The sequence below is a fragment of the Aquarana catesbeiana genome, linkage group LG04 (assembly GCF_042186555.1).
Source record: "Aquarana catesbeiana isolate 2022-GZ linkage group LG04, ASM4218655v1, whole genome shotgun sequence".
Lineage (NCBI taxonomy): Eukaryota > Metazoa > Chordata > Amphibia > Anura > Ranidae > Aquarana > Aquarana catesbeiana.
Window position 1 is genome coordinate 178,471,792 of NC_133327.1, and position 20,407 is coordinate 178,492,198.

At 36.7% G+C, this 20,407-nt stretch overlaps 1 protein-coding gene across 1 annotated transcript in view; it reads right to left on the reverse strand.

Annotated features, from left to right (window-relative positions):
- Nucleotides 1–20,407, reverse strand: part of PAX3 (paired box 3) — a 71,391-nt gene that overhangs the window by 15,424 nt on the left and 35,560 nt on the right. Inside the window, 1 exon segment of the mRNA XM_073628897.1 lies at nt 1,945–2,153. Coding sequence (XP_073484998.1) covers nt 1,945–2,153 — 209 coding nt within the window.

Sequence of the window (20,407 nt, forward strand, 5' to 3'; positions counted from 1 at the left end):
TCATCTGCACCTGATTGGATAACTGAATGTATAACTAAAGGCAAAACTTTTTTTAGTTTTGGATGGAAGTGGAGAGGGATTAGAACACCTGTCAGTTTTTATTGCTGTCTCTGCCCCGTTAAGGAGATTCATCCTCTCTATTTTCCCTGTTTACCATTATCATTGAATGTGAAAGTAAAATAAATTACCCACATTTTGAGTTGTCCCCAGAAAAGCAAAAGCTAGGAAATCTTCCAATGAGGACATTAGTTCTGGTGACCTGGGGGTCCCCAAGGAATTCCCTAAATTTGCAGATATTTCCTTTCACTTCCTGTTTGGTTTTGGGAGAGGAAGTGAAAGGGAAATCTCCGCAATGGGACACAGATGGTGAAAAAAAAAATCTGAGAGGAGTTATAACCCTCCCTTGCTCTATCCAAAAAGAAAAAAAAAAACGTTTTGCCTATAGTTCTACTTTAAGTGAAGATTATCAACTCCTTTATTAAATCAGCCCAATTATGTGTCCAGTTTTAGGGTGTACACCCAACAGATTTAAGAGGCACCACTTTTCTAAGAAAATTGAATTAGTAAATTTAGAGGATGTTAGAGAAAATTTATTTGAAGTGGGTATATCCTTTCTAGGTAAAATCATTAGTATTTGGTAAAAGAAAAGATATTGAGGTCACTAGCAATAAAAATACAGTGGAGCAGAGCAATGTAGAGCAGGAGTAGAGCAGAAGTAGTATAGTTGCCTCTACAACCCAAATAAAAGTAAGCTTTCAGATGCAGCAAGGAACAGGTAATCTATTGGTGGCCGCTGCTGTTTTCTTGCCCCATCTCTTGTACTGCGCCTCCTCTCTCAGATGGACATCAAACCACATAGCACAAAGCAAGGGGTACCAAGCTAACTTGCCATTTTTAAAAAGATATACTATTCCTGGGCCATGAACCATATTACAATATCATTCTATGCACTATACTTTGTATTCTTTTTATATTTAGATTTGAAAGTCTTGGGTTTTATTGGTCTTTGGCTGCTACCTTTATTTCTTGATCAAAATACACCATACCATTAAATTAAAATCTTCCTGACTTCATAGCAGTTTAACTGGTTCACTGCTGCTCCTGTAATATGATGCAGTGTGCACCTCTTCAGCAGCAAGGGAGTCCTGACTGACAGCGATATGCCGCTTCATGCTGAGCTCAGTTAAAGACCCATATGTTAGATGTTCAGGGGAATTTGTTAGGCTGTAGATCATGGTAATAGTGTGACAGGTTATGAGTCTCTGGGGATCTGAGGAAGCCATAAGGAATGTTGTGAAGTCAGAGGGTTAAAGACACATTACAACAGCTGGAGAAAGGCTCCTGCATTTGCTTGGTAAGGGTCATTGACTTACAAAAATAAATGCTCAGTGAAACACAACAATGCTTATTACATCTGCTAACATAATGAACATACTCTGGCATGTATTGTTTTCACATTCTTCTCAAAATCAAGAAATGAGAAAAATGCAATCTAAACAACCTGTTGGTCAGGTCTAAGAATGGACACTTCCTACCAGTGTACATATACCATGTGACTTTAGTTGTCAACTATGAAACTGTCTAATCTGCCTGGAAACATCCAAAAGAGCCAGTCAACCTCATCCAATTATTATTGTGTAAAAGCAACTTACCTATGCCTATGATGAGAAGAATTCCAATAGTTTTTCCCTCAGTCATTGTTCTACACATAGTTAATGACAGACTGTGATGGCCATCATGATTCAACAAGAGTGATAGCTCTTGAAAATGACATTATTTCAGGTTTATTATTGAGTATCAATGGGATAATTATTGCTATAGTAGCATTTTACTGCCAATCTGCCTGAGTGCCTTATCCTGAAAACTGACAGATTTTTTTTCATTATCACAGAGGAGTGTGACTTAAGCAATCCTTTGTGACACTACAGAAGATATTTCCTGTACCTGTACTCGTGCCTCAGTGAGCTTCGCTCTTTGAGCCAGTTCTTCTCGGGTATAAATATCAGGGTAGTGAGTTCTCTCAAAAGCTCTCTCTAGTTCCTCCAGCTGTTCTGCTGTAAATGTGGTTCTGCTTCTCCTTTGCTTCCTCTTCAAGGGTAGGTCTGGTTCAGAGTCAATATCAGAACCTTCTTCAGACTGAGGCGATGAGGGCGCTAAAAAAAAAACAAAAAAACAACAAATTGTTATAAACTCAGAACAATGTTTTAAAATGATAATCTTGTGTTGTGCACTATGATTCATATCAAATATATTTTCCTTATAATACAGAATACTAGATATTGTTATAAAATTGCCTTTCTGATCTATATCTGCTTTATGTCTTTGTCCTTTAATAAAATTTGGTAGGTTGGAAGATATGAATCAAGTTTGTTCTTTCCAAGCCATGGGAAAATACACAGATTTTGTTGATTCTTGGCTATCTGTGTGCATGGTCTGACAAAACAAACAAGAACTTTGTAGTAAAGCCCAGCGGAGACGGCATAGCATCTCAGGATCTTGCTCTATGCTATAAAATACACACTGGGGATGGAAATTGGCCCCTGCTTATTCATCAATACACACTGCTATTATTAATCACTCCAGGATGCCCAAATCATTACAGCATGCACTACATCACTACTTAGCCCAACAGGGAGTAATATTTTTTATGTGTGTGTGTGTGTTTGTGTGTTTTGTAAGTGTACTGGATATTAAATATGCATGTGCATTTTGTAGATATTATTTTTCTTTTGTAGACTGCCAATTGTTCCATTATACTTTGCAGTCTGGCAGAAATACATAATGAGAATGCAAGGACTAACAAACAATGCAAGGGCTTTTGCCAAAATGTTAACAATTGCTTAAGCCTTTAACCTGTTCATGACGTTCTAGGCTCATCAGTGCGGGACACACATACTACTTACCTTAAAGTGATACTAAAGTCTCAGGTTTTTTTCCTTAAAAAAAACAAACATGTCATACTTACCTGCTCTGGGCACAGAGCAGCCCAGATCCTCCTCTTCTTTGGTTTCTCGCCGGTGCTCCTGGCCCTTCCCTCCTGTCTAGTGCCCCCACAGCAAGTAGATTGCTATGGGGGCACCCGAGGCACACCGCAGCTCTGTGTGTCCATTCAGACACAGAGCACAGTTTGGCCCAGCCCCATCTCTCTCCTGATTGGCTAACTGACTTTGATTGACAGCAGCAGGAGCCAGTGGCGCCTCTGCTGTGTCTTAGCCAATCAGGAAGTAGAGTTCTAGATGGTCAAGGCGCTCGTGGATCGAGATGGGGCTCAGGTAAGTATTAGGGGGGCTGAAGGGGGCTACTGCACACTGAAGGTTTTTTATCTTCATAGAATGCATAAAGATAAAAAAACTTCTGCCTTTAGAATCACTTTAAAGATACAGGAACACTGTAATGAACACAGATATCAATACTCATTATTGCTTTCCCAACCACTAAATGTACCCTAAATTTAATATGTAGGGCAACAAGGCGGAAGCACGCACTGGCATCTATAATTCATATTTTAAAAAGAGATCACTAGTTACATAGGCACACTCGGGCCCCAGGTTGGAAGCAGCTAAGGCCCCTAGCAACCCTAATGCAAAGGGATCTTCCTCCTCCCCACTTATAATGTCATCCATTGACCTCTGCTGTGAAACTGCTTCTTGGAGATGAACAATATGAGCCTTAGCATGGCTGTATTACCCCATGGTTACCAAACAGACTAAAACCTGACTATAAAATGACACTTGCATAACTAATATGAGGATAGAATGTGGATCCAATTGTTTTTTATGTTAAAATACAAATTAATATTTTACATTTCTTGAAACTTGTTGATATTTAAGATCTGTCATCAAATGAACCACCACAATGACATCAACAGATAGTAGAAGAAACCATATAAACACTGTATCAAAGCTATGGCAACTAATGTACTATTTCACTTAATTGTGTGAGTGCTGTTAAAGAAAACCGGTACTGGGGAAATATAGACAATGCCAGTCCTGACCTTTTGTTCTCAAAATTACTCAAAATGTTAAAACCAGAGGCAGCCAGGGAATCCACATTTTCAGAAAAACAGTGTCAGCCTAGTTTTGCTTTCAGTACTGTACAGGTTCCTGTACACTTAATTAAAACATCTCCATAATATTCACTAATCCGCTATTAGGGGCTAATTTTCTAAAGAAGTAGTTTGCACTCTAGCCCATATTTGCCTAAAATACCCAATTCAGTTTTGGTAGAATAAACAAATAATGAAATTGTGGCAATAATGGTAATAATTGATCCTGCTTGAGTGTGAACTGAATATTGGATAGTGTGTAATTATTAAAATAGGCAACAGGAACAAATTATCTTGACGCATTTCACAAGAGAGAAAGTGCTGTGCCCAGTGCAAAAAGCTTAAGAACAGAACTTGTTCCTGTTGGCAATTTAAAAAAAAGGAAAAATTGAATTCTGCATCTGCAGTGTTTAAGTTAATCAGCTTCTTTGCATGCATATTTAGTTTGAATTTGAATTCGGTTGAGTAAAATTATATAATTTCTATTGTGTTTTGTATGCTTTCCTTCTAAATTGGCTTTCTAGCTTACTTCCATCTATTTTTACCCTGCCCGGGATGCATTCAATTATAAAAAAGGCATGTGACCAATAGCTTATGACACTGAGCTGCAGCACTTTGCAGAAAAATCTTTCCTGGGGCTGCAGTCCAGGTCACAAGGGGTTATGGGACATGGATGCAGACTTCAATTCTGGAACCTCTTTTAATTAAACTTCACAGCCAGGCTGATGCTGTTGCTTATTCTTAAAAAAAGGCAAGACTTTGTAATCCGTCCAGGCAGGATTCAGATTTTCAACTTTTCTGCCCTTGATCTCATTGTTAACAAAATCCTCATTCTCAGTCAGATTCATCTCAGCTAAATTTTACCCATTGCTTTCCACAAGGATGCTCTACATGGACGGGTTAGAAATGTCTCCTCTGGGACTATGCAACAAAGTAACGTGATGGAAATCTAGGCCCAGCTTGATATATTATTTACTTCATTCATAAGGCTTTTCTGATGAAAGATCATGCAACTAATATTTTTTGATTTTCTACAAAGTAACTAATAAGAGGGAAAATTCCACATCTTATGGACCTATCCTGGAAAAATCTCATACTCACTAAAGTAGATCTGCGTACACCTTTTAGAGTTAGAATTACACAAAGATAGATCTCTGAGATTATGCTCCATAATTTGAACACTGCTAACACTACAATCACACAAGGACAGAAACACTGGTTCTGGGTCCAATTTGTTATCTGTTGTTTGCCATGTAAACCTCCAACTTAATGTACAGATTGGTTATCTTACATGCCGTGGTTGAATATAGCAAACTTTTATTAAGTCAATTATTGTGTATTGGCCACTCTATTGTTTGAAGAAAATTAGCATGTCACATTACTGAATTAAACAAACTATATGTTCAGGATTCCTCTACTTGGGCATATTTATAATGAGCATATGGCTCCCTAGCTGTCACTGTCTTCCTCTGGTTTCAAAGTCACACACTATGAACAGATACACCACCATAGAAGTAAGAACTCCTGAACATGCTCCTTCTAGGCCACTCTAAATAGTGAAGTTGTAAGATGACCACAACAGCAACTAGCAATTAATCACAGCAATACCGTACAGCGATGCTCAAACTTTTGGTGCATATATATATATATATATATATATATATATATATATATATATATATATATATAAAATTAAAAGTAACTCAACAATAGCAACATCTAAATTTATAGCTTAGCAGGTCTCATTATAATATTATGGCATTATGACTTATTATAAGTATTAATTTTAAAAAATTGAATATAATGGTGTGATATAATGAGGCTGATTCACTAAAGGAGTTGAGAATCTTCACTCAACAAATTGAGCGAAAATTCGCTTTAGTTATCCAGTCATGTGAAAAGCAAATCCCTGCTAACTTTGACTGCCCAATCATGTGTAGGTGAAATAAGCAAACAGGAATTTGATTTTACTATGACTGGATAAATTAAGTAAATCCTAACTTATTAAGTGAAGATTCTCAACCTATTCAGTAAATCAGCCTTACTAAGTGCAAGTGGACACAAGTATCTGTCCAGTTGCTGTGAACAATGATGGGTCTTCTAACTGCACGTTATTGTGTAATAATGATTGGCTGATAGTTTTTATAGCAATTTGTATGTTACTTTGAAGTCACTTTAATATGTGCATCACATTTTGGGAACTGTAACATCTAATTAGCTGCTAGTGAAATCAACCACTAACTGAATTAGCAAGGGTTATTATTTTGCATCCTCTAATTGTTACAGAAACCGAGCATAACCACCATAGACAAGGTCACCAAAATATTTATATATCATTTACTGTTTTAACAGTAATGTCTTGTGACTCATGATGCGCCTATCTTTGTGTGAGTGAATCAGATGGGAGTAGTTTGCTGTATGACAGCACCTTATTTTATTTGCAAACATAGACCAATCCATTTCCCAACATAACATTATCACAAAAGTTCAAATGCATGCATTCCACATATCAGAATATCCTGCATACAAACAAGAAAAGAAAAAAAGAAAAACTTTGATATTGAACATTAAATCAGCTAATTTATCAGAGTCAGCCATCAGCTGAGATTGTTTTTGGAAATCAGGGCCAGCTGTCTACATAACCAAATGCTGGAATGATTCAGGGGGTTCATCTGATTGTCACGGCATTATGTGTCTGTGTTGCTGATAATATCCAACAGATCTTTACAGTACACAGAAGGCTGAGTCTCACAGTGGTCAAGACTCACCGAGCCTTTAATAATTTCCTTTGTACAGTACAGAAGCAGCAGCATTTTGGTGCAGCCTTGTTAATATAAATCAAAAAGAGTTACAGCAGAATCCATGTTTAGTGACGAAGTGTCAGAATGCGAATACAAGAACTTATGTTGCGCAGGACATTACTCCTCTTGCCAGCCCTGAGTAAATGACACCCGGCCTTTGTGGTCTTTTGGGATTTTTTTGTGTTGACTTACTTGGTTTGTCTTTGTTGGGGCCCCCGAGAAATGGCCTGTGGCTGGGGCCTTTTCTGCCAATTTCCACGCTCCATCTGTGGTATCCATTAGCAGAGTCTATACCAGCATTCAGGGCTCTGACACCTGCCTGGCAGGGAGTAGGATACACAAAGAAACTAGACTGGAAAAGGGGGATGAAATGGAAGGTTTCTTTTTTTTTTTTGGGTGGAGTGGGGGAAGCTGAAGACGAAGATGTGAAATGAGCTCTCGGTAGGGGTTAATCCTGGCACTTCTAGTCTAGATCATTTAGCACCTGGAACTGGAACTGCACCCCTTACTCGACAAGGTTTTACTGCCCCATGCTACCAACCAGTTTGTACACAATGTAAAACTATTTTTGTATCCTCAGCCTGTATCTCTCAAATCACTGTGTTTTAAAGGGTATTAATTTTTTTCTCTGTTATTATTGAGCAACAAAACTGAAGAATATATGTCTACAGCTTTAAACATTATGTCAATATTAATCTGCTTATCTTCTAATGTTATTGACTATTCAATGTGGCTGATTACCCATAACACTGTAAACGCCCTCTTCATAAAATTAGATACTGATTACAATAACAACTTAAATTGAACGTGTGCATTTATCTCAGTTTAAAAGGATGTACGCATGGGTCAAATACTTCCACTAATACTTAAAAACATAAGATAAACAGAAAGACAAGACCTTTTGATATGCTGTATGCTGATTTTGGTACATTTACCAGACAATTGCCAAATATTGTGGTTGGTTTACTAAAGTAGTTGTAAATGTTCACTTTTCTGAATTAAAATGTTTTAGTAATACAACAGGATAATATTTAAATTCTTCTAATTAGTACTGCTTTTTACATTCAGATGCAAAATGCCATTACATTACTTTATAAACACTAATATTTATATTTATATAGTCTTGGCCTGCACTTTCCTGCTTGTAAGGCACCTTAGTATATCTGCCTAGTAGCAACATTTCATAAAACTGTCATTTTTTTTATTCTGATGAACCTACTTCTCCTAACCTGGCTGTTCAGCAAGCTTGTTGAACAAGCCTCCTGTTATGTGGAGGAGCACAGTGCTCAGGGTGCTGCGGAAATCTCTATTCATCCTGTCTACACAAATACCCATAGTTCTGTATATTTTTCACGGTGGCAACAAATTTCACGGAAATTGTTAGCCGTGAAAATATTATTTCACTGTGAAAAACCATGAAATTGGGAAAATCTAGCATTGTTGTATATATATTTAATGAGCTAGTGATTTTTTTCACTAGTCAGGAAGTCAAAAAAGCATGTGGAAATTAACACCAAAGAATTTAAGAAGCTCACACCTCCTCTAAAAATAACAGGGTCTGAGAAATCAATAAATATACTTTTCCTTGTGCTAATTTTATTTTCTGAACAAATTAAAAAATGTAAAGTGTGGAAATTTTCCAGCCTGCTCTGTGATGTTTTGTATACATCATAGTGCTCATTATCCCAAGATAAATAAACTTTTAGTTATCTCAAGTAGTGCTGCTAACCTTATCCAGAATAGTAGCAATTTGAGGGTTTAGTTTCACTATATAACAGAAATGTAATACATATTCCTGTTATTTTAAATATTTCTCCTCAATTTATTTTTTTATTATTATTATTAAATGTTTTCCTTCTTAAGTACATACGTGTGATCAATTTTGTGTCTGCTGATCATGTTGTAAATCACACAGCCAAGATAGTTGAGGGAGCATAATGGAGAGAAACTTTGAGCTCATTAAATTTCAGGTCCACCCCAAACTTTTGTTTACAGTTGTAGGGAGAGTATATTATTCACTATATGGCACAACCAGCCACCTTATCAAGACTTACTCATCATCATGTCCAGTGGGAGCTGTTAATGAACTGGGTAATTGAGCTTGTGACATGTGTTACCAAAGCAAAACAATAGGAAGAGGAGACAAATGGCCATTTTATTTGGCGATTAGAGGCTGGCCCAGGCTTTCAGAGAGCCTCCAATAAGTAACTGTCTAAATACATAAAACAGTGCATTGAGGCCCAACAGCTGCACAGACAATAATGGGGAAGTGACAGCCACAGCCCCATCTGTGCTTAACATTTTGTTAAAAGAAATTACTTGACTAAGAAAGCAAATCGTACAGCTGCCCCCCGAACACCGTCTAACAAGTACCGGGGCTTCCTCAAACTATTTAATGCACTCCATGACAATACTGCTTAACCCCCAATACACGGAGGTAAGCACAGGTTACACAAACTTCACACTCTGCTTAGCATAAAGTGGATGAAGGCCTCAAAATTAAATGAAATGCTTTCATTTACAAGGAGTTGATAACCCTGTCTTATGCACATTAAATGGTATGAGTGATAGCATTTTAAACTAAATATAATTGGCCTGATTTACAGAAGGAGTTGAGAATCTTCACACAATAGATTGAGTGAATATTCATTTCAATTATCCAATCTTGTGAAATGCAATCATGTGCAGATAAAATAAGTAAAAAAGAATTTGATTTTTGTATGATTAGAAAATTAAAATGAATATTCATGCAATTTATTGTGTGAAGATTCTCAACACTTTTATTAAATTATTCACCGCCTGTCACCAAACGAAGATTTCTAGGACTTGTAGCAATTCGCTAATTAGGAATAATTGCTTGTTTCTGCTGAATCCAGAAACAAGTTTAATATTACTAACGCCAAATTTGCAGCAAACTTTCCTAAGGTTCTGCAGCTTTGAAAATGTGACCACAAGTCCCAAAGATTTAAATAAAAGTTTTCCAAACTGTTGATTTTCCATTGCTGATTACTTGGCAATGACATCATACATTTAAAAAGTGAAACATTTTCTGAAATTTCTGCTCTGGAACACTGTCTGTGATCTTGCCTGACATGTGACAGGTTAATGAAAGGTTGTTACCTCTGAGAACTCTGGTTTTAATGATCATTTTACTACTAAATAATATTATGTTTATATATATATAGAGAGAGAGAGCGCTAAGTATCAATGCTGCTTACAAGCTCAGGCTCTACAGTGACCCTTGCCACAGTAGCTAATTTAATACTTGACATAAGGGTCTATTTAATAATGTTTAATATGTATATGTCTAGAGTACATTCTATGGGGAAAGGGGAGACTTCATTGAAACCTTTAAATACATCATGGGGTGAATAAGGTTCAAGAGGGCAGGATTTTTAATATGAAACCAAGACCAAGAACATGGGAACATGACCTCAAACTAACAGGAGGTTCAATTCAAAACTAATTTTATAAAGTATTATTTTTCTAAAAGGGTAGTTTACTAAAAGGGTAGTAGACTTCCAGCAGAGGTAGTAAGTCGGCCAACAGTAAGTGGCTTCAAACATGCTTAGGACAAACATAGATCTGTACTCAGACAAAAAAGTGTCAAAAAACATGTAAAAAAAAAAAAAAAAAAAGGGCAGGCACGATGGACCACTTAGTCTGTTTTCTGCCATCACTTTTCTATGTTGCTATGTTTTCATGTTTTCACCCAAGATTAACCCAATTTTTATGTTCAATACTTTTGTTAAGTTTTTGAAAGACGATCCAAAACAGAGGAGTGGTGACACTCAAAACAAGCACATATATAACCCAATTTTTATTCACCAGTCACACATTTCTCTAATTAAATCTTATGTGAAAATGTGTGAATCTTGGATGAACGTTGTGTGAAAACATTCATAAATAGACCCCAAAATGTTGTTCAAATATTAGGGCTGCCCTCATGCACAGGTTTGTGAAAAATACATCCATGTGTTAAGTTGTGCACGTAGTTTCATAACTCAAGTAGCATGCTATATATTGGTCTCATCTTACGCCATGTTTAGTGCAAAAACATGCAAGTTATGGCTCCTTAAATGTTGCACACATTTTATTCCCAGATCCTATTTCTCAGGTTTTTTTCCTCACTTTGCGGTAATGATATTGTCCAAACTGAGTATTTGATCATACAAATCAGAGAGAGTTTACTTCAGGGTCCTATAAAAGCACAATTGGTCTAGAAATGTATTCCTGACCCACAGATAAACTCTGACCCTGCACTCAGTGATCAGGGATCTTAATAGACTACTGCCTCACTTTCTCAATCCAAAGCTGATGCATTTAATATGCATACTATGAGACCCCTCAACCCCCACCCTGACCTGTCTATGGCAAAATTCCTTTGTTGTCACTAAATACAACATTAACCATTTCCTCTACTATAGGCTGTTAATGGCAAAGCACAAATCAAATAGTAGAGCATACCTAGTTTTTTTAAATATATGTTATCTACAAGCCAGAAAAATATCTACATTAAAAAAAATAGAAAAAATGCTGTGCTGTTCAAGAAAATAAGTCAATTTAAAGACAATTTGTGGGCAAGAACAGTATGGGCTGACATTGAAGATATTCTTCTGAAAATGCTAGTTGCCTGGCTGTCATGGGAACAGGAACCTTGGTGAGTAACTGATCAAGAACAGGTTTAGAAATACAGGGGTTGATTTACTAAAACTGGAGAATGCAAAATCTGGTGCAGCTGTGCATGGTAGCCAAACAGCTTCTAACTTCAGCCTGTTCAATTAGGCTTTGACAAAAAACCTAGAAGCTGATCGGCTAGAGCTGCACCAGATTTTGCACTCTCCTGTTTTGGTAAATCAACCCCACAACTTGTTCTATATCTGAGAGAATTACTAAAACAAACACAACCAGGAAACTAGCATTCTTAAAAGGAAGTCAGGAATAGCTGACCACATTATTATCCACTGACAGTTTTACTTTAAGCTTACAGTTAGATTTACATAAGCCATCCAAGCTTTCTTACTCTGCAAGAACATTCACTACATGATCATGAAGTATAATTTTACTTAGCATACCAATAGTGTATTGCGCTACTCCGGGCTCCATGTTTATTATTTATACAACTTGGGGGTAGACAGTTCTTTCTTGGGCAAAAGAAGCAATACAATCATCTAGACTGCAGCATGAACACGGGTAGGCATCTGATTCTATGTTCACTTTGACTCAACAAGACATGAACCCTGTGTTTCACCAAAAACACGAGTATATATAGAGTCATTCAGCTCAATGACAGGATGCAATAGGTAAGCATCAGAGAGCAGCAATGAGCATCTCTTTGTAATGAATGTTTGTACAGTCCACCATAAACATAGATATGCTCTGTACCATCTGTTCATTAAATAGAGCCTTTTCCATTAATTGATAATCAAGCACAATTAAAACGGCTCATACAGAAAACAACTTGGCAACCCAACTAGTCTTGGGCTCACATGGGTTTCAAATATTTGTCTGTATATGGTTTCATACATGTGTATTACCAAATCTTTATTGTGCTATTGCTCAATACCTATGACAACTTTATGGAGACAATGGTTTCCAAACCACTTGCATACAGATAAGCCATCTTTCTCATTCTACCAATTTAATGTCTGAGAGGTTACTGATTGCGTATCACAGTTATAATTGTTCCCAAATGCAAACTGATAATCTGCAGATGGTGTAAATAGTACCCATAAGTATGTGGATTATCTAAAGACAGCTTGTTTTAGACATTCTACACTGCTAATTGACATGTGCATTTTTGTACCTGATAGATATCCTATTGGATTGGAGAGAGGTGGAATATGTGATTGTTTGAGGCTGCATTGAACATGTATTATGGGAGGTTGATACCTGAACTAGCTAAGTCACTCAGATTTGTGTATCACATGGATGATCAAATCTGCTGCATCTGCTCCAAATCTAAGAAATTTCAAATCTCAAAATCTTGGATGATCTGGTTTTACTATCTGTGGGCATCTATAATCAAACCAACCAGTGAGATAATCAGGCTATGTTGGTGTGGTTGTCATTTTCTTTTAAAATAAATCAATACACAAGTTATCGGTCTTACTAGAACTCCATAATTGTTGCATTGCATACCTTTCAACCACTTTATGAAATGTAGTACACCCTGCATATCACCAAGTGTTCCTAAGCAAGAACACCTTAAAAAACTGCACATCTTAAACGCTTTGCCCTTATGATGTTATTTCACCAGGCCATGCTTATATACTTCTCTGAAAATTATGTATACCATGTTTTGACAACATTTGATAGCATTATCTATTTTCTGAATGTTTTACAAAAACTGTTAAATAAAGGCTGCTATTAAAATAAACACCAAACAATGGCAGGGATTAGTCAACCACCAGTTACATGTCAACTTTTTTACATTGTAGTATTCATTTTTTTTAAATGACAGTTGGAGTTATGATTCATTGACCGACACCTTTGTTCTATTTTCTTTGCTAACGTTTAATAAACAGTTCCAATATCACCACCATTTGTTCTGTGACATTGAATCTTGTCAATGGTCTGTGATTTTTCCTGCACTCCAGCACATGTAATTCTATTGTGTTGCAGCTCAACAATAACATGTACAACTTCTACTGTGATAGATTCTAAGTAAGCCATTATGGGAAACGTTTTATTGAATACAAAGAAAATGTTTTTAGCTTTTCACTGTATTGTGGTCCAGCTTGTAGATTTTATTACTGTAATGTAAACCTTCCAGTAGGGCACAGGTTAGTAGATGGAATTACTGTGCTTGCTAGTCTAATATATTCAATAGCTTTCTATATGTGGAATGTTCATTGGTTATTTTAACAATACAAAACAATAAAGTTCTTTTATCATGGTGTAAATAAGAAAATATTTGTGGGAAACAATAGTTGGCAGTACATTGCTTGCACATTGTTACAGAGTGGTGGCTACAGGTCTTCTGTACTATCAAGGTTGTGAATATCAAGGCTCAGTGCTTTGCATTGCTGCCTTGCATCACTGTGTTCTTGGACTTAATATATACCAGGGAACTATCTGTATGGAGGCCCAAAGTTTGCATGGGTTTCACCAGAACAATAGAAGACATCCGGATGGCTACACTCATGATTAACTGCTGATTGCTCGAAACACATCAACTCTATGTCAATGGGTGCCTGATGTCTTGGTCTTGATGACCACGATAAAGTGGACTGATTTGGAGTGCACCCATCCAGATATCTTCTATTGTTTCTAGCGCAGCCTGAGTGCTGGGTTGGCATCCAATTGGAAGGTGTGTGGGGTGTGTTTAGAGTGGACTGACCTGGAGCAGCATTTTCTTGCTTGCATGGGTTTCAATTGGGTGCCTTGGACTCCATTTACAATTCCAAAAATTGGCTCCAGAATTATGCTAGAGAAAGTATTATAGTAAATTCCTACTAGAAGCATGAAATGATGCAATGTACCAAATAATAACAAAAAGGAACAAAGTGCACTAACTCAAATTAGTACAAGGTTAATTCTCATTGGCTGCTATGAATTGGGCACTAGGCACATTGGGTATATGTTGCCTATGTTTAAAATTACAATGATTGATTCAGCTGCCGTGATCGTTTGGTGAATTTCACATTAACTGCTTTAAAAAATATGACACCTAGCGTTTTACTCTTTGCACTTTATTATTAAAGTCCTTAGATCTTAGAATTGTATTAATGGCTTTAAAATATTAAAAATTTTCCTTCGCGCTGGTAGATGTGGGAAAAAAATAATAATAGTGACTAAATGGTGTAGAATAATAAATGTAAATATTGCAGCAAAATGAGAGTGCTCACACAAACACTTGTTATAGTAAATATTTTAAATAAATTTTGCGCAATATTGCTAATAGTAATGTGAAAAATGTGGGATAGGACGAAACTATTATATAGTGGTTGCTGTAGTGGTAGTTGCTAGGATCAATGATCTCTGTATTGCAACATATATCGGTTACCACTATTTGACAGTAAAATGATGGTGCTGTAATAAAGTGAAAACGTGCAAGTGTCTAAATTGCCAAAAAAATGGTCATAAGTGCAAGCGAGCTGGGATACCATAAATAAATTATCGTGAATAAATACTGATGAATAAAAAATCCTTATAAAACTGAATAATTAATACTGAGTGCAACCCATCAAAAAAATGAATACATTATACACAGAAAGGTGCCAACGGTGAACTATAAAATAGTGCAATCACCATTCATTTAGATGTGCCTTTAAAAATTTTTAAAGGCACATCTAAATGAATGGTGATTGCACTATTTTATAGTTCACTGTTGGCACCTTTCTGTGTATAATGTATTCATTTTTTTGATGGGTTGCACTCAGCATTAATTATTCAATTTTATAAGGATTTTTTATTCATCAGTATTTATTCACGATAATTTATTTATGGTATCCCAGCTCGCTTGCACTTATGACCATTTTTTTGGCAATTTAGACACTTGCACGTTTTCACTTTATTACAGCACCATCACTTTACTGTCAAATAGTGGTAACCGATATATGTTGCAATACAGAGATCGTTGATCCTAGCAACTACCACTACAGCAACCACTATATAATAGTTTCGTCCTATCCCACATTTTTCACATTACTATTAGCAATAATGGCTTTAAAACATTGGAAAATTAATTACTACTTTACTTTTTGTTGTCAGTATGTCTGTGAATTTGATAGACAGTATAGGGCTCACTCTGATTAAGTCATTGATGGTGAAAGGCGTTGAGTGGGAGGAATCTGCTAAAATCCCAACATGTCTAATGCCGTGTACACACGGGCAGACCTTTCGACCGAAGACGTCCACCGGAACGAATCCGTGTGTGGGCTTCATCATACTTCCGACTGACCTTTTCGGTCCAAAATCAGACGGACTTTAGATTTGAAACATGTTTCAAATCTTTCCGATAGATTTGAGTCTGGTCGAAAAATCCGCTCGTCTGTATGCTAGTCCAATGGACGAAAACCGACGCTAGGGCAGCTATTGGCTACTGGCTATCAACTTCCTTATTTTAGTCCAGTCGTACATCATCACGTACGAATCCGTCGGACTTTGGTGTGATCGTGTGTAGCCAAGTCCGTTCATTCGAAAGTTCATCAGAAGTCCATCAAAAGTCAGTCGAAAGTCCGTCAGAAAGACTGTCGGACCTTTGATGCCGAAAAGTCCGCCCGTGTGTACACGGCATAAGAAGCAACTCGGCAATGCTGAGAACGCTGGGAAGGAAGTGGTGATACATAAAAACACTATACCCTTGAGCTGTTTTTGCTCTGAAATTCTGAGTGGTATTAACTGGTTTCTACTATAAAAATAAAATGTTTTATCAGTTTTAATCACTTCAGCTCCGGAAGGATTTGCCCCCTTCCTGACCTTGCCATTTTTTGCGATACGGCGCTGTGTCACTTTAACTGACAATTGCACTGTCATGCGACATTGTACCCAAACAAAGCTTATGTCCTTTTTTTCCCCACAAATAGAGCTTTTTTTGGTTAAAAAAAAAATCGCTAAAGCATATATTGATTGGTTTGCGCAAAAGTTATAGCGTCTACAAAATAAGGGCTAGATTTATGTAATTTTTATTATTATTTATTTTTTACTAGTAATGGCAGCAATCTACGATTTTTATCAGGACTGTGACATTGCGGCAGACAGATCGGACACTTTTGACACTATTTTGGGACCACTGACATTTATACAGCAATCCGAGCTAAAAATAGCCATTGATTACTGTATAAATTTCACTGTCAGGGAAGGGGTTAACACTAGGGGGCGATCAAGGGGTTAACTGTGTTCCCTATGTGTGTTCTAACTGTGGGGGGGATGGGACTGACTAGGGGAGGAGAGAGATTGGCGTTCATACTTAGTATGAACACATGATCTGTCTCCTCTCCCCTGAGAGAACCAGAATTTGTGTGTTTACACACACAGATCCCGGTTCTCGATCTGTCATGAGCGGTTATCTCGCTCGCCAGGCACGCTCAGTATAACTGCGGTGGCTGGTTGGCTAGTGATTAAACCATGAAAGTTTCTTCTATGTTCTTAATATTTTTGAAGCAACTATTCTCAAGGTGTGCCAGACAGTTATATGAAGACATAAGAAAGGAGTGCCCTTGGTATTACCATAAAACTTTTTGGCCTTACTTTATTATATTTAGGTCAATGACACCAAGTGAGTGTTAAGGGGGAACACACTTTGGTGATTTGTACAGTCTGTCTTAAGTTTAAGCGGAGGGCAACAGAGGGATCTCTTATTTACTTGGACTTTGGTGTTTTGAATTATTCAACTTTTGGGAATTAGTACACAACAGGGTTGATTTACTAAAGGCAAATAGACTGTGCATTTTGAAAAATGCAGTTGCACTCTGCAAATGCAGTTGCTCCAGGGCTTAGTAAATATGCAGAAGTTCAGCTGACTTCCATCATCCAATCATGTGCAAGCAAAAATGCTGTTTTTTTTATTTTCTTTGCACGTAATTAGGTACTCTCAAAGTGAAGCTTTACATCATTTACTAAGCTCTGGTGCAATTACACTTGCAGCACAGTCTATTTGCCTTTAGTAAATCAACCCCTATTTGCTTCTCTATTGGAGATGTGATTATTATTGGTTTTGCACAGAACGGCCCTGATCCACCTCTTCTCTGGTCCCCTGCCAGTGCTCCTGGCTCCTCCCCCTTGCTGAATGCCCACCTCGTTTCCAGCCCTACTCCAACATAACAGCATTCTGCTAGCAGGACAGCCCCCATGAGAAGTTACACAAGTTGTGGAAATAGCGTTCAGCCCGGATCGATACACTGGATTTTATATGGCGGTTATTCATGACCTTAATGGGAGTTTTTACTGTTTCTGATCTAAATTAAATTCTTACAATCTACGTTCAGAGGTGCTTGTTTCTCTCTTCTTTCCTCATGTTTGGAGAGTACCCACCAACCTGCTATTGGGGCATTTGTGCAGGCTTGCTCCAGAGTCCGTCTCAGTGTGTTCATTAACACACAGAGCACGACACACAGAGCACTTATGCACAGCACTGGATCGAGATTGGGCTCAGATAAGTATTGGGGGGGGCATTCAGAAACTTTTTTACCTTAATGCAGAGAATGCATTAAGGTAAAAAAAAAACTTTGGCTTCCAGACCCATAGGTCTTATGCTAGCAATTACTTTAAAAAATATATATATTAATTTATTTTGTAAATATCTTTTGTTGTTATCTTATGGCAATAAGCTCAGCAGCTTTGTTTTTTGTTTTTTTGGGGGGGGGGTTTGTTTTTGTTTTTTTTCTTGAGCAGAACTATCAATTCATACATAAGACTGTTATTGTTATCTTAATATTGTTAATCTTAGCAAATTGAATTTCACATGCAAGAATTAGGAATATTAAGAATAATTCCAAAACAAAGTTTATGCATCACCTTTTCCTTAAAAAAAAAAGGAGAGGGGAATACAATGCAATTAATTCCAGTTTATAGCTTTCCCAAGATAATTAGGTGACTTTAGAGACCAGAGCCTTGATACATCTAATGTTGGTCACACTACATGATTGACAAGTCTGTGTCTGGCTACTCCATTAACAGTTTCATTTTGTTGCTATTTGCAGTTTGCTTGGCTAATACTCCGAACAAATAGGGGCTGTTTCTTTGGCCCTTTTTTCTACTTGACCTTCCCCTGCCTCATTCTCTTTGAGCCTCTCAAAACTGCCTTGAAAAGGCATGTTGAATGAGCACAGTCCATCAGAGAGCCAGGTTCATCCCTCTCTGCGCCCTCAATACTTCACTTCAAAGATGGGTGCATTCTTTAATTGGCCTTTGAATTGATACCAAAGGGTCACAATGCGAGTGGCAAAAAAGAAAGAGGCCTTATTGAAACAAAGCTACAGCATTCACTTGCAGATAAGCACGTTTTAATGCTTCAACGACCACCACTGTTAAAGGCTTTATTGAAGACTAGGCTTTTTGAAGGCTGGGCGAAAAAAAAAAAACTTTATTTTTGCTTAAGAGATGATTAGTTCAAACAAACAAGAGTAAACAAGGAAATAACAGAGAGGAAAAGAACGCAAACATTACAAACAGCTTAGGAAACTATAAAACTGGCACGAAAACAGAATTAAGCTACTTGCTGCTTAAAGTTGCCAAAAAATGAACCTGTTTGAAGATCTTTTGGTTGTTATCCTTTCTCAAATATATTTTTAACTTTTTAATTAGCGTTTGTTAGAAAAAATAATTTTTACAAGTTTTTTTTTTTATTTTATCTAAGACTTAAAAGTTATATTCTAATAATACTGAATACTGATATAGACTGATATAGAAAGAACAAATGCAAAGTACAAATTAAGCATCAAGATCATGCAATGAGTCCTGAAATATCCTGGAAAATCCTGAAAAGTGGTTATATACTAATTCAATGTATGCCTGTCCTGTTAATAAAGTATTCTCTTTAATTCATTTTATTTAGTGTTCATTTCTAAACAAAATGTCTGATTTAATGTATGATTATTATGCAACAAAAACATTTTGAATATAAGATTTTATATATTTTGTTCTATAAAATCTTTACACTAGAGTGATGTCAGATGCGACTTGGTTCACACAGAATCACATGACAATGAAAATCACATTGTTTTCAATGGTACCTGTTCACATCAATGCAACTCAGTGCAGAATGATTTTGGAAAAGGTTCCTGTACTACTTTGTTGTTATTCCAACTCAATTTTCGGCCTAATAGAATATGCAAACTACATCCAAATTGCATCCTAGTTGCAGTACATAATTGCACTGAAAATCAGATCAAAATCGGAATGCAGCAGTGTGAACCTAGCCTAAAGGGACCATGTAGACTATTCTATTCTGTTACACTGGGTAGACTAGCCCTACACATTAAATTTTCACAGCTTGCTGGTGAGAGATTTAACACACTGACCTAATGTCCTCAGCTGAAATTAACATATTGCAAATGAAGCAGTTTTCAACAAGGAGTTTAATCGTTTGCTAATAGATGACTGAGATCTCACATATAGGAATAAAGACTGTTGACTAATGTGAATGTTCATTTAGCTTAGTACATAAAGCTGTGTTCACTTCATTCAGCCAATCATGGTGAATTAGCCAAAAATCTTTATTTTTTTTAAATTCCCCTGCTCATGATTGGATTTTAAAAGTCAGCATATTTTATCAGTAAGTTAAGTAACTTCTTTAGTAACTCAAACCTATTGAAATTAATGTGGCTATATTAATTAAAACACATTTCAGTAATATCTGCCTAAAGTATTACATACACCAAAATTATAGCATTAAATTATTCATATATTTAATTGAATTGTTACACAAATACTCATATGGCCTCAAGTTTAGTCACTGATACGTTAAAAGAGCAAGCATAGCAAAACATACCCATACCAATATTAGAGCAGTTTAGAACTGTGTTAATTGGCAGGACAAATTATATTTATATTTGAAAATAGCATCACAGTAGATAGTTTTCTGGGACAGGAACCACTAGAGATGTAAGGTGAATGC